Genomic DNA, 13,346 nt, shown 5'->3' on the forward strand with positions numbered 1-13,346 from the left:
TCCCGCTGGCTCCTCAACGCCACCCCTCCCCACCGCCTCGGCTGAGGCCAATCAGCCCCGAAGGCGGACCGGGCTCTCCAAGCCTCCAGGCCACGCCCACCGAGCTCCACAAGTCTCTTCCCGGTCCCCGCGGCGGCCTTAAGCGAGGCCGCCCCGCCCACTCCGGCCTACCCGGCCGAGACCCCGCCCACCTCAGGTGGGGCTGCCCCGCCCCATGGCCGCCCAGCCCCTCCCACCCCTCCCGCCTCAGGTGGGGCTTGCCCGTCCCTTCGCTCGTCCCAACCGCGTCAGGCTACGTTTACCTCGCCGCACCTCGCTGCTCGAAGCGCTGCAAAGTTTTGACATTTTGGCAGCGGAGACGCGCGCTGGCTCTCTCCGGCTGGCGGCTGTGGCGGCGGCCGACTCTCGAGGGCCGCTCGAGTCGCAAGTCCTAGGCGCTCCCGCCGCCCGGAGTCCGGCGGCCACGAGGCCCCGCCGCGTCCTCCCGCGCTCGCCCTCCCGGAGGCTGCAGCCATGTCTCGGGGGCCGGAGGAGGTGAACCGGCTCACGGAGAACACATACCGGGTAAGCGTGGGACTCTGAGGAGGAGCTCGAGAGCGGTGCAGGGAGGTCTGGGACCCCGTGGAATCGCGGTTCGAGACTGAAGGCGGAGGCTGGGAGACCCAGAGACTTGGGGACTCCAGGGTCCGAGGCCAGGAACGTGCGCCCCACCAAGCAGCTGACCCTTGTCGCCAGCGGGGATAGGTCGAGATTCTTTCTCACTTTTGAGATAAAGTGGGGACTTTACATGGGAAAGGTCTGTCCCCTCTGGGCTCTCGGAGACGCCCAGGGGACCCGCACATTTCCCGTGGTGGGGGGAAGGGGGTTGGAGACATGGACGACAATCTGTGGGGTCCTCAGGATCCCCCCCCAACTTCTCTTTGTGATCAGTGAGGGTGCTGGTCTGACCGTCGTGACTAAACCCTTCCCAGATCCAAAAGAGGAGAGAGAGAGAGAGAGAGAGAGAGAGAGAGAGAGAGAGAGAGAGAGAGAGAGAGAGAGAGAGACAGGCTCGAGTTTCCGCGAAGAAAAGAAAGCGCTCAAGAATGTAGGGGAGAAACTCCTCCGTAATTAGGAATCCATCGCCAGGTGAGCCTGGCTCCCTCAACTCGGAATTTTCTAGGCTGCCAGCGAAACTGCTCTTGGGAAGACTTGAAACGCCTTCCCCCCTCTTGGACTCTTTCATACCGTAGCTTTTAAGTTTAATTTGGCTTTTTTTGTTGTTGTTACCGTTTTGGCAGTTTTATGCATGTATGCGATTGTTGGGATCTTGTTCGCTCGCGTTTTACTTTTCCTACGTCCAGGATTTGGGGAGATTGTTGGAGTCAGAGAGCACTGAGATTTTAATAAGAATTGACCTAAGCTAGCAGAACGCATGGTGATTGGTCCTTTAACTTGCATGTTATGTGAGAGAATTTTTCCAGAAACAGACATGGGATTAGTGGCCAGTTTAGTAAGTTTAAGTACTTATAAATGAATTCCATTTGAAATAAGATACGCGTTTAATCATATGCTATTAATAGAATACAAAACAACTTTTGTTTTAATTCCACTTAGGCCCATTGAACCCTAGAGATTTAAAGTTCTCTAAATTTGCTTGTAGCCATGGTTAAAGACTACTCTTTGGTCATTTCTGTAGATTTTTTTTTTAATCCCTAAAATAGAGTTTCTAGATTTGCAAAGTCTGAGTGAGTTCCAGAAGTCAGAGTTTATTGTCTTGTTGGAAAATCATTTTAAAGCAACATGAAAATATTTTCAAAATCCATTGAAGTTCAAAATGTATCAGCTCCCTTCATCTGTGTATTATAACACTTAACATGGATTATACTTTCTAGGTAGATATTTATTATTATTATTATTTTGGAGGTCTGCAACTGTAACCAAAACTTGTTCCTATTGGTGTGTTTCCTTAATAAATGGCAATTTTTAGAAAAACCAGAAATGTGGATGTTAATTTAGAGCCTTATTTGGGTTGAGATTGTTCGTACTTAGATGATCTAAAAGACTGGAGGTGTGCGGTGCTGATTGAGTATGTAAATAAACCGGTCTAACTCTTTAGCCTCAGGAGAGACAAGTTCCTCAGATGAGAGTTAAGGGAAAAGTGTAACTGAGGGGATGTAGGTAATTGTTTATGTGTGGGATCTGGGTATCTGCTTTGGGGTAAAAAGCCCTAAAGTTTCTCAAACACACCTATTGTTTATCTTGCTGGTCTGGGAAGAAAATGTCAACTTGAGACAAGCAATCAGACGCTCTACTGCTCTTTTTCCTCACTTCTGACTGAGAAATCTTTGGTGGGGTGTGTCCAAGCAAATTACAGTGCCACAAATATTAACCACCTTGGCGTGTCTTTTTAGCTACAGAACTGGAGCAAGAGGGAAATTGTTGATTTCGTTGTTTTAGTTATCCATATTTGTAAACATAAGGCATAGTAAATTCTTCTTAGGATATTTTGTTGTTCTAATTTATTTAGAGACAGGGTCTCGCTATGTAGGCCCAACCGGCCTGGAATTTGATATGTAGACCAGGTTGGTCTCAGATTCAGAGCCTCCTTTCTCTCCCTCCTCCCAAGTACTAGGATTAAAGGGCTAGGTTTTTTGTTTTTGTTTTTTTTTTTTTCTCTTTTTTGGAGCCACTTTCGTTTATGTAGTCTAGGCCAGCCTCACTGTGTACCCCAGGCTGACCTCAGCCTCTCCAGTGCTGGGACTGAAAGTGTGTACAACCACATTGGCTCATGGTTTTTGAAAGGTTATAGTAGATTGAAGATCAGAGACCAGTGCTTTCCGTTCCCATGTGTTGAAAACATGTCTCAAGCTTGCTAAATGCCAATTGATTTTAACCAGCTTTTCCTTAAAAATCACAGTACTAGACAAAAGGTTAGATTTTAGTGACTAGACGCCTGAAAAGTCTTTTTATCATAATCAAAGTTAAAAACAATTTAAGTGCAATATTGTCAAAATTCTACTGGCAATGTTGGTGAATGTTCTTTTAAAAACAGATTTCCCTTTGTGTTACCTAGCAGTCTACAGTATTTTACTAATAGACACACAACCTATCCAGGTGCAGTTACAAAGGCCACCTGCAAATGAGACTTAATGTCTTGCCTGTCTGGGTTTTAGTTGTGTGTATGTGTTTTTAAAAAATATATACTCAAATATCTCTTAAATAAAGGAATAAATTCTTTGGAGCGGTGGGAGGTTGGTAAAGTAGTGTTATCCTCTACGCAGTGTCAGATATCCTTAAGTATATATTTATACCTTGGCTTAGTTTTTTTAAAAAACGGTACTTAGACAAATGATTACTGGATAGTCGTGCTAACTCCCAGAAGGATGTGTGTTTTAGTGCCTCATAAACAAATAGCATGATAATGAGCCCTGAAATATGAAGTACTGTTGATGATTTGAGGTTAGCCAAAGATCCCAGTCCTTTTCCCATGCTTAGTCTATAGTGTGCCCATAATTGCTCTCAAAACTTTCTTGTGATTTTGCAGTTTCCTGATGAATTCATTCTTTAGTGGATGAGGATGAAGTAAAGTTCAAAAAACTTTGCTTAAGAGGAACCACAACCTTCCTAGCAGTTGGAAATTTTTTTGTTTTTTGTTTTTGTTTGTTTTGTATTTTCGAAATAGGGTTTCTCTGTGCTAACAGTCCTGGCTGTCCTGGAATTCAATTTGTAGACTAGGCTGGCCTTGAATTCACAGATATTCGCCTGTTTCTGCTGGGACCAAAAGTGTGCACCATCACACCCCCAGTGTCAGCCCAAGAAATGACACTCACAAAGGACAGAGGGAAAGGAACGTAGACAAAATCTTTATCTATTGCCACTAACATAATAAGATTCATTCTATTAAAGAACTAAGGTGCAGTGTATATAGCTTAGGGAAAGTGTGTGTGTGTGTGTGTGTGTGCATACATACATACAAAAGCTGGAGATATGGCTCAGCATTTACTGCTCTTGCAGAGGACTTGAATTTGGTTCCTAACACCCATGGAGAATGAATTACAACTGCCTGTATTTCTAATTCAAGAGATTTGATGACTCTGGTCATCAAGGCATCTACACTCACATGTACACATACTCATACAACTTAACATAATAAAAAATAAGTCTTTAAAACAAAATCAAATATACAATACATTTTTAAAAGAACAAACATTTAGCACCAACTGTAATTTCAAAAGTTCTTAGATTGTAATCCTTTTCAAGTCTTTGCAAAATTGTTTATAGTGCCAAGGAATAATTTAGAGTGGTGTGTGTGTGTGTGTGTGTGTGTGTGTGTGTGTGTGTGTGTGCATGTGTATAAGCAGTGGAGAACAGAGGTCTACAACAAGCATCTTCTTCAATCACTTTCCACCTTGTTTTTGAGACATGATCTCTCAGTGAGCTTGGAGGTTCACCATATTGGCTAGATTGGCTGGCTAACGAGCCCCAGACATCCTCCTGTTTCTTTTTCACCAGTACTGGGATTTCAGGTGCACATTGCCTCCTTTGACTTTTTATGTGGTCGCTAGGGAGTTTAAACTAATTTTTTTTTATTTGTTTGTTTTGTTTTGCTTTGCTTTGTTTTCGAGACAGAGTTTCTCAGTGTCGCTTTAGATCCTGGCCTGGCCTGGCACTCGCTGTCACAGAGATCCACCTGCCTCACAGTAAACTAAAGTTCTTATACTTATGCAAAACCACATTACCTACCAAGTCATTTCCCAACCCCCAAATTTAGTTTTCAAAATAATTATGACAGGCATGGTGGCACATAGCTCTAGTCCCAGCACTTGGGAGACACAGAGAGACATGTGGGTCTCTGTGAGTTCAAGGCCAGCTTGGTCTGGAAAGTGGGTTCAGGCTAGCCAAGGCTGCACAGTAAGACCCTCCCTGTCTCAAGGGGAAAGATACAATAAAATGTTTCACATAAAGCAGTCAGTAAATTTCAGCTTTTCAAGAAGGCCAGTTTAATTCTCTTAAAATAACCAGTCTATCTCCCAACCCCACCTTAAGCTACTTTACCTTTCCGCCCATAAAATTTACAACTGTAGAATATAGTGTGTGATGTGTTTATTCGTTATGTTTGTTCATCTGTCTTTCCTCCCCAACAGGAATGTGAGCTGCACACGGTAAATAACTTTGTTTTGTTGTATTTCAAGCACCTAGAACAGTTCCTGGTTCGAAGGTGTATTTGTTGAACCAGTGCACAGTCAATCAATTTAAGTGTTTAATCCTTTGTTCAGATCTCGGCTCCCTCCCTTGACATTTGCATAAAGTGTTTTGTATCATTATACTACTACCCAAAGGTAGATGTGGATGTTGTGTTATCATTTTTTAAAGATTTTATTTAACCCAACCCCTCACCAGCTACAGCACTCAGGAGAATTGGCCCTGCTGTCACTTGGGCAGCACCATAGAGTTGACCCTGTAGACAGGGGCACTGGTAAGCCAGCCCTAAGGGCTTGAGAGGGGTATAGCTGGTACTGCTTCCCTTGTCTGTGGTGTGGTGGTGGGGGTGAAGGAAAGGTGCCCTACCACCTTCAGCTTTTGAGGGAGCTGACCCTCCCCCGTTTACCAGCTTCACTCAGGAAAGCAGACTCTGCACCCCGTATGGACAGCACAGGGGAACCAACCCTGTTGATGGGGGTACAGGTGAGCTGGACCCAAGAATATGGTGTGGGAAGTCTGGTTCTGCCCCCCCATATGGCAGCATGGTCTAGGAAGAGAGGTCCTCCTGCCCCTCAACTCCTGAGGCCGGTAGGAGAGCTGGTCCTGAGGTCATAAGAGTGGGAGAGATGCCCCTGCCCCTCCCCATCTTGCAGCATTTGGGAGAGTGCAGGCCTGTACTAGGAAAGCTATGAGCATGGGAGAGCTGTCCCCACTACTCATCTGTCATGTCAAGGTGTGGGTGTGGGAGAGATGCCTCCCTTTACCCCTCCCCTCACCACTGTGACAGAGGAGGGAACTGACCCTGTTGGCAAAGGCATGGGTGAGCTGGCCCTGAGGGTATGAGAGTGAGATATCTGGCCACACCCTTCTAGTCTGCCCTGAGGTGGTGAGGATGAGGGAAAGATGCTTCCCCCCCACCCCCCATCCCCGCTTTTGCCTCCGCCACCTGTGGTGGGTGAGGGAACTAACCCTCCCCCTTACCAACTGCAGCCCTTGGGAAAGTGGGCCCTGCACCTTGCCTGGGCAGCACAGCAGAGTTGACCCTGTTCAAACGAGCATGGGTGAATCACCCCAAGAACATGAACAAGGGAGATCTGGCTCTGCCATATGGTGGCGTGCGGGAGAGATGTTCCCACCTCGCTCTGTGATGGATGGGAGAAGAGCTGACTCTGAGGTCATAAGAGCAGGAAAGGTGTTTCTGCCCCAGATCAGCTGCAGCACTTGGGAGAGTGGCCCCTACACCTCACCTGGGCAATGTAGTAGAGCTGTGTTTGATGGTGTAAGTGCGGGAAAGTCGACCTTGAGAATGTGAAAGCCAAAATGGGCCTTGCCCCTTATTCATTTCTGCAAGGGATGAACTAGCAAGGGCAATGGTGAACTCATCTTGGTAGTGAAGATAGGGCTGACCAACCCTGCAACTACCCAGGCCCAGAACCAGAGTTATGAGTTGACCCATCCCAACATTTACACCATCTATGATCTACTGGAGCACAAGAAGGGGCTGGTCCTGCAGACCCAGTGCTGCAGGATCTTCACGACACAGGACAACAACAGAATATCCAAGAGGAGTCCCAGTAAGGACCCAGCATTGATAGTGTAGCAGAAACCAGAGGTCTCAAACCAGACTCTGCAATAAACACTTGCACATAAGGATAAAAGGGCTTACTGTGTGACTCAGTATGTCACATTATAGCTTCTATGATGAGATTTTTTCCTTTTTTTTCTTTTTAATTTAATTTAACTTTTTGTGGGGGGGTTACAAGGGCAGAGGGATGATACAAAGGGACGAGAAATGAATGGAATTGAGATGCATTGATGTGAAAGACACAAATAAAAAGAAAGTTTAGAAAAAAAAACAGAAAAATTTTTTTCTTGAACTTTTTATTTTATGTATATGAGTGTTTACCTGAATGTATGTGTGTACACCACATGCATACCTGGTATCTGTAGAGCCTAGAAGAAGGCGTCACATCCTCTGGAACTAGAGTTACAGGCAGTTTTGAGTTACCTTGAGGTTGCTGGGAGTTGAGTCCCATCCTCTGCAAGGGCAGTGAGTGCTCTTAACTGTTGAGCCATCTTCAGCACCAACCATTTTTAAGTTGAGAAACAAACCTGGAGTCTGAGTGACCAGCTTCAGTCATCCCATTGCTTCTGAATAGTGATTGTGTCTGGTGACTAACAAGTGTACCCACCCAATACATTTTCATAATTTGGTCATCTAAAACGTCACTGAAAATTTCTCTTTTCTGGAAATTCATCTTCATAGACATGTTTTGAACAAACCTTTAAGAAATGGAGATACATTTGTTCTCTTACTGTAGAGCAAACCATCTGCGCATGTTGTTCCCTTGTTTATCTTCTCAGCTTGAGTTTAATGGGAGTTATTTAAGGGGTCTGCTTGGTTTCCAGAGTGGATAGACAAGTCTAGTATATAAAGCTTTATAAGAACCCTGTCTAACTGAGCATACTGGCTTACTCCTTTAATCACAGCACTGGGGAAGCGGAGGCAGGAGAATAGCTGTGAGTTAAGAATGGCCTTGACTACAGAGTAAAAAAACACTGTCTCAGAAAAGTGAAAAACAAGTGCTGGAGAGATGGATGGCTCGGCGGTTAATTAAGAGTACATAATGTTCCTCCAGAGGACCCAAGTTTGAATCCCGGCACCAAGCTCACAACTCTTTGCAACTCCAGCTCCAAGGTATCCCATATCCTCTTTTGGCTTCTTTGGGCACCTGCATACACATGTTGTGTGTACAAACACACACAAATAAAAATAAATCTGTTTTAAAAATCAGTAGCTTTTTTAAAAAGTCAGAAAAAAAAGAAAGAAAGAAAGAAAAAAGAAAACTGCCCTCTGAGGTGTACTTATTTCTGTTGCTCTGTACTCTATTTGGCATCTCTATCTTTTCCTAGAACTCTTCTTCCTTCAGGTATCCTAAAGATAAATTGAGATTTGCAGAAGTCTGGACAACTTGCTCTTAGCTATCCAGTGACTAAAAAGGGGATTTGATATGAGAACCCTGTGCAACAGAACAATAGGAAGAGTTGCTAGGTTTTGAATATGAATGGAAACAGCCCAGTAATTTAGCTTTTTGTTTGGTAAAATAAAAATAAAGGGAACAAACAATAGTTTGCCTTTTGCTAGCAAAACATGTTTTTGTTTCTAAGGAGTTTTACAACTATGGTAACATGGCTGTGCAGTATCCTTTATTGTGATGTGAGAGAAGTTGGGCCAACTTAGAGCGGTGGCATCCTTTGTCAGTTTTAGGTAGCTTTTAAGTTTATATTTGTGACATTTTTCAGTACTTAACATTATGTCTGGCCTTGCATAGACTTGCAAAGGAAACCTAGTGTGCATGGAATTAATTGCGAGGATTCTTTTTTCTTTAGCATTCCATGTGGATGTTTATTCTACAGTTACAAAGTAAAAACTATCACAAAACTGCACTAACATTGACTTAACTTACCTGTGACACAGGTATTCACAAAGTAAACACTATGTAACCAGTTCCCAGATCAAGAAGTAATCTGATCTGCCCCACTGAACTGCCCTTGTGTTATCTTTTGGTCACTATACAGTATGGGAAGTCACTCTTCTAACCTCTAATGGTATTTGCTGTTTTATCTGTCTTTTATTCAGTATGGTTATCAGATTCATCCATGTTGGTACATTAATTGTCATTGCTCATTCTTGTTGCTGATTGATATTTTACCATCAGAATATATCACAGGCATTTTTTGGTTGTCTCCAGGATGTCACAAATGATGCTTTATAACACTCAGGTACATGTCTGATAGGCATACATCCTTATATTTCTTGGGTATGCACACAGGCGTAACTCGACTAAGTGTGAAGCATTTAGATCATGAAATTTAGTAGGAAGTACTGAGTGGTTTTCCACAGTGGTTGTACTGGTTGACTCCCACAACTTCCCTGTACTCAGCCTATGAGAGTTCCAGTAGCTCTGTATTTAACCTTGCCCAAAATTGATATTGTTGGTCTTTCTTCATTTTTACTCTCCGATTGGTATATGTAAATGAAAATTTAATATTTAAAATGTTTGCCCCTGGTCTGCTGATGATCTGTTTCTGTGCAGCATCTTATAGATCTGGTAGGAGACACTGTCAGAGACAGAGTCAGGACCTATGGTGATTTTGGGTCTCGGGCTCTATGGTTAACAGTTTTCACTGTAGTAAAACACTAACTTTATTAGAGACTACACTGTCATAGCTGGATACATTAAAAAGTTTTACTATGGAAGAGATGCCCTAGACCTAGATGAGTTCTCTTTAAATGCACTGGAATAGAATGTAGAGTTTCAGTCAATTGGATTTTCTTGCTCACTGAGTGTTAATGAAAGTACCTTTCTATATAACTTTTCTTGGAAATGTGCAAATTTTATTGGTATGGGTACTGTAAGCTAGTTTTTAAAAGCAGTTTCAGTGAGTTACAGTGTAATCAAGAAATTTCAGTGCTGGTATCTACTAAAGGAAATGTTTTGTATCTCTGTCTATCTGATTCATTCTCTCTCTCCCCATCTCTCTATATGTGTGTAGGAAGAGCATGTGTGTATATATTGTGTGGATGTATACGTATGTGTATGCATGTATTTGGAGGCCAGATGTCAACATCAGGTGTCATCTTCAGTTACATTTCACTGTATTTTTTCAGACAGGGCTTCTCACTAAACCTGGAGCTCACTGATCATGCTAGGCTGGCTGACCGATGAGCTCTTGGGATACGCTTGTCCTTGGGTTTACAGACTTGGCTGCCACACTTGTTGTTTACATACATGGTGTTGAGAGATCTGAACTCAGGTTCTCATGCTTACTTGATAGTTACTATATCCACTAAGCCATCTCTGTAGTGCAGGAAATGTTTTGTGCTTTTCTTTGTCCGTTTGTTTTTGAGACACAGTCTCACTATGTAAATTCTAGACTGGCCTAGAATTCACTATGCAACCTGGCTGGCCTTTGGCTCACAGATTAAAGGCCTGTGCCTCAACACACCTGGCCAGAATGTTTCTTTTAATTGGAGTCTTTATCCTGATTGTATTGTAATTGTATGTACTTGAAAGCAAGTCCTGAAAAGTACACCTTTCTGCATCTTCCACAATGTTTTATGTGTTTGTCAAGTTAAGAAAAATTTAAAACTATTTTTCTCTTTTAGCAGACTATTTTCAAATTTTCTATGAAAATTCTAAAAGTAAGTCATCCAGAATCTCATATTGCATACTAGCTGTTGTAGTCAACTCTTTCCAGTACAAATTTCCATGTAAGTGTAGCATGAATAATAAAAACCCAGAGACAGATATTGGGACTCAAGCTGAAGATCAGAAAAGCAAAGCAGCCAAGCACTAAAGAGATCTTACCTCTACCAAGGTTCAGACAAACAAAGGGAAGATCCAGCAATGCTCTCCACCAACCTCAAACTCCACACTCCACCAAGTTCCTGTTTCTTTCCAGCCTCCTCCCCTTAGCCATATTGCTCCTGTCTCCACCTCCCTAGTTCTGGGATTAAAGGTGTGTGATCCCAAGTGCTGGGACCACCTTTGTGTGAGCTCTGTTTCTCTTTTAGACAGATTTAGTGTCACATAGCCCAGGGTGGCCTTGAACTAACAGAGATCCACCTGCCTCTGGTTCCCAAATCCTGAGATTAAAGGTGTGTGCCACTACTCCCTGGCCTGTAAGGCTGACTACTATGGCTGCTTTGCCCTCTGATCTTCAGGCAACCTTTATTTATTAAAACACAAATAATATACCACTATTGTATCTCTCCTTTTTTTGTCTAAAATAAAAAGGCTATAACTAATATAAGAAAAACTATATACAGTAAGTACAGTAACTTTTTGCAATATATACAGGCAATAAATACATTAACATAGTCCATTTGTATTTGACAAATTGAGAGAAAATACTCCATATCTATCCTATCTTGGCGAGTCCAAAGTCATCATTTTGATGACTCTACAGTATTCTGAAATTCTTCATGATTTATTGATCTAGCCCTCTTGTTAGATATAGATCATTGCCAGTACTTTGCTATTAAGACACTGCAGTAGGCATGGCTGCATATAAAGCTTTACCCCAATCTAAGTTGATCTGAAAGTTAAATTCCCAGAAGGGAGCTGTAGGTCCAAAGGTTGCTGCATTTTAAAGCAAATATGCACCATATAATGTTGTAATATGCGTTGTTGTGAGTATACCTTACCCTGAACTCTAGTCAGTTACAGAGATGTTTTAAAACCACTTCCTTTTTAATCCAGAGAGAGACAGAGAGAGATTTTATGTGTTTATAGTAGAAAAACATACCTATCAACAGTATATAGAATATAGACATTGTCTAGAACACCTGAGATTTCATTTCTACCACGATTAGGGTAATTTGGAATGTATGGTATTTACAGAGTAATCACGTGGTATTGTGAACAATCAAACCTCTATACTTCTGTTCTTGTTTTCATCAGTCTTAATTTAGTGTTTCTGTTTCTCTGCTTTGATTCTCTTTCTGGTTAGTCACTGACTTTAACAGTTACCTCAAATCTTTGTTGATAAAGGTGAAACAGGTGTAAATGAGATAAAATGTTTCAGTTTTCTGTCCCTTTCTGGCGGTGGAATGGGTTTGGGGTTATGTTGATGGTATGCTCCCAAAACAGGGAGTAAAATAGATGAGCAAACCTTCGAGATCTAAATGGTTTACAGGCTGAAGAATGTGCACATTTGGCCATGTAACAGCAGGGGGTTGAGATGCCCTCCAGTTTGTTGCTTCAACTGCTTTATTTATTTGCCATCTTGGAGATTGAAAGTCCTGAAGTAGTAACAATCCCTTCACTATAAAATGTATAGTAATAGCTGGAAAGAGGACTCTAGTTTAGGTCCTAGCACCCAGAACTCAGCTGCCTGTAATTCCAGCTTCTGGTGAACCAACACCCTCTTCTGGCCTCCACGCTCACTGAACTCACATGCACACATGTGCAAACACACACACACACACACACACACACACACGCACACAAAATTTAAAAATAAAATCTTTAAAGTAACAAAAAAGTTAAGTGGAAGGCAACAGGAAACAAACTTGCCCTTTCTACACTCTTGAGTTAGACTCTTGAGAAAGTTGAGTTACTTTGAGTAAATTGTATCAAAATTTACTTTTTAAGATTCTTTCTGTGTGTGTGACAGCACACCCAAGAAGATCAGAGAACAACTAGGAATTAGTTCTTCCACTATGTGAGTTCCAGAGATCAAACTTAGTTAGGGTTGGTTAGCAGGTTAGAAAGCAAGTGCCTTTACCCACTGAACCATCTCTTTGGCCCTGAAATGGTTACTTTTATGTTTCACCCAAAATAAACAGAAATAGACATATAGATTCCATTTCAATTAAATATATTGTAACTGATATAAAACTTCTTTCTTGCTACCTGTTTTGTAAGTTAACCTTTAAACTTTAAAATCTTAAAGTCTTATATTTTTTTTCTCTTAAATTTTACATATAGGGATATTTGAGATGCTTACTAATCTGAAACCACAATTGCAACAGAAATTAAATTAAAAACACTCAAAGTACAATTCTTAAGACTGTTTTTAAAGATTTTCCCGTTGCCAATAGTTGATCCCTTTCTAGGTTCAGCTGTGTACTGGACAGGTTCAAAACTAGTGATAACCTGTGAAAAGTATGGGAAGCTCATCTGATTAGAGCACACTGCTCAGGACAGACACGGGGATGATAGGTGTATAGTTTAGGACAGATGACGGGTCACAGCCACTCCTCTTAAGTGCAGAACTGACCCTGTGACTTACTAAGAAAGGTACAGGCTACATTCCTGTCACTTTCAGATGCTTGTCAGAGTCTGGTTCCTGGGACTGCAAGTAATAGACAGTTTATTTCCGATTGAAAAAATCCTAAAAAAAAAAAAAACAGGAAAATGATAATTCCTTCTACTTAAGTTGTGTTATGATTATTTTAGTGAAACTTTAGTGATTGGGCTGGAGGTATGCCTCATAGTTTTGGGCTCATTTTCCTAGCTTGAGTGAAGTTCTAGAACTAAATAGATAGGGTCTGGGAAAACGGCTCAATGGGCAAGACTTGTGAAAGCATGAGAAATTGAGTTCTAATCCGGTGCCTATATAAAAACCCAGGAATGGCCACATGCTTGCCTGTA

General features: G+C 42.2%; 1 protein-coding gene across 1 annotated transcript in view; it reads left to right on the plus strand.

Moving 5' to 3' along the window:
* The first annotated feature begins 281 nt into the window (after positions 1–281).
* Baiap2l1 (BAR/IMD domain containing adaptor protein 2 like 1) overlaps positions 282–13,346 on the plus strand; it is a 97,760-nt gene continuing 84,695 nt past the window's right edge. Inside the window, exon 1 of the mRNA XM_087903298.1 lies at positions 282–564. Within this exon, the coding sequence (XP_087759424.1) occupies positions 514–564 (51 nt within the window). The 5' untranslated portion in view covers positions 282–513. The remainder of the gene's footprint in view (positions 565–13,346) is intronic.

The sequence above is a fragment of the Myodes glareolus genome, chromosome 2 (assembly GCF_982192425.1).
Source record: "Myodes glareolus chromosome 2, mMyoGla1.1, whole genome shotgun sequence".
In the NCBI taxonomy this organism is placed as follows: domain Eukaryota; kingdom Metazoa; phylum Chordata; class Mammalia; order Rodentia; family Cricetidae; genus Myodes; species Myodes glareolus.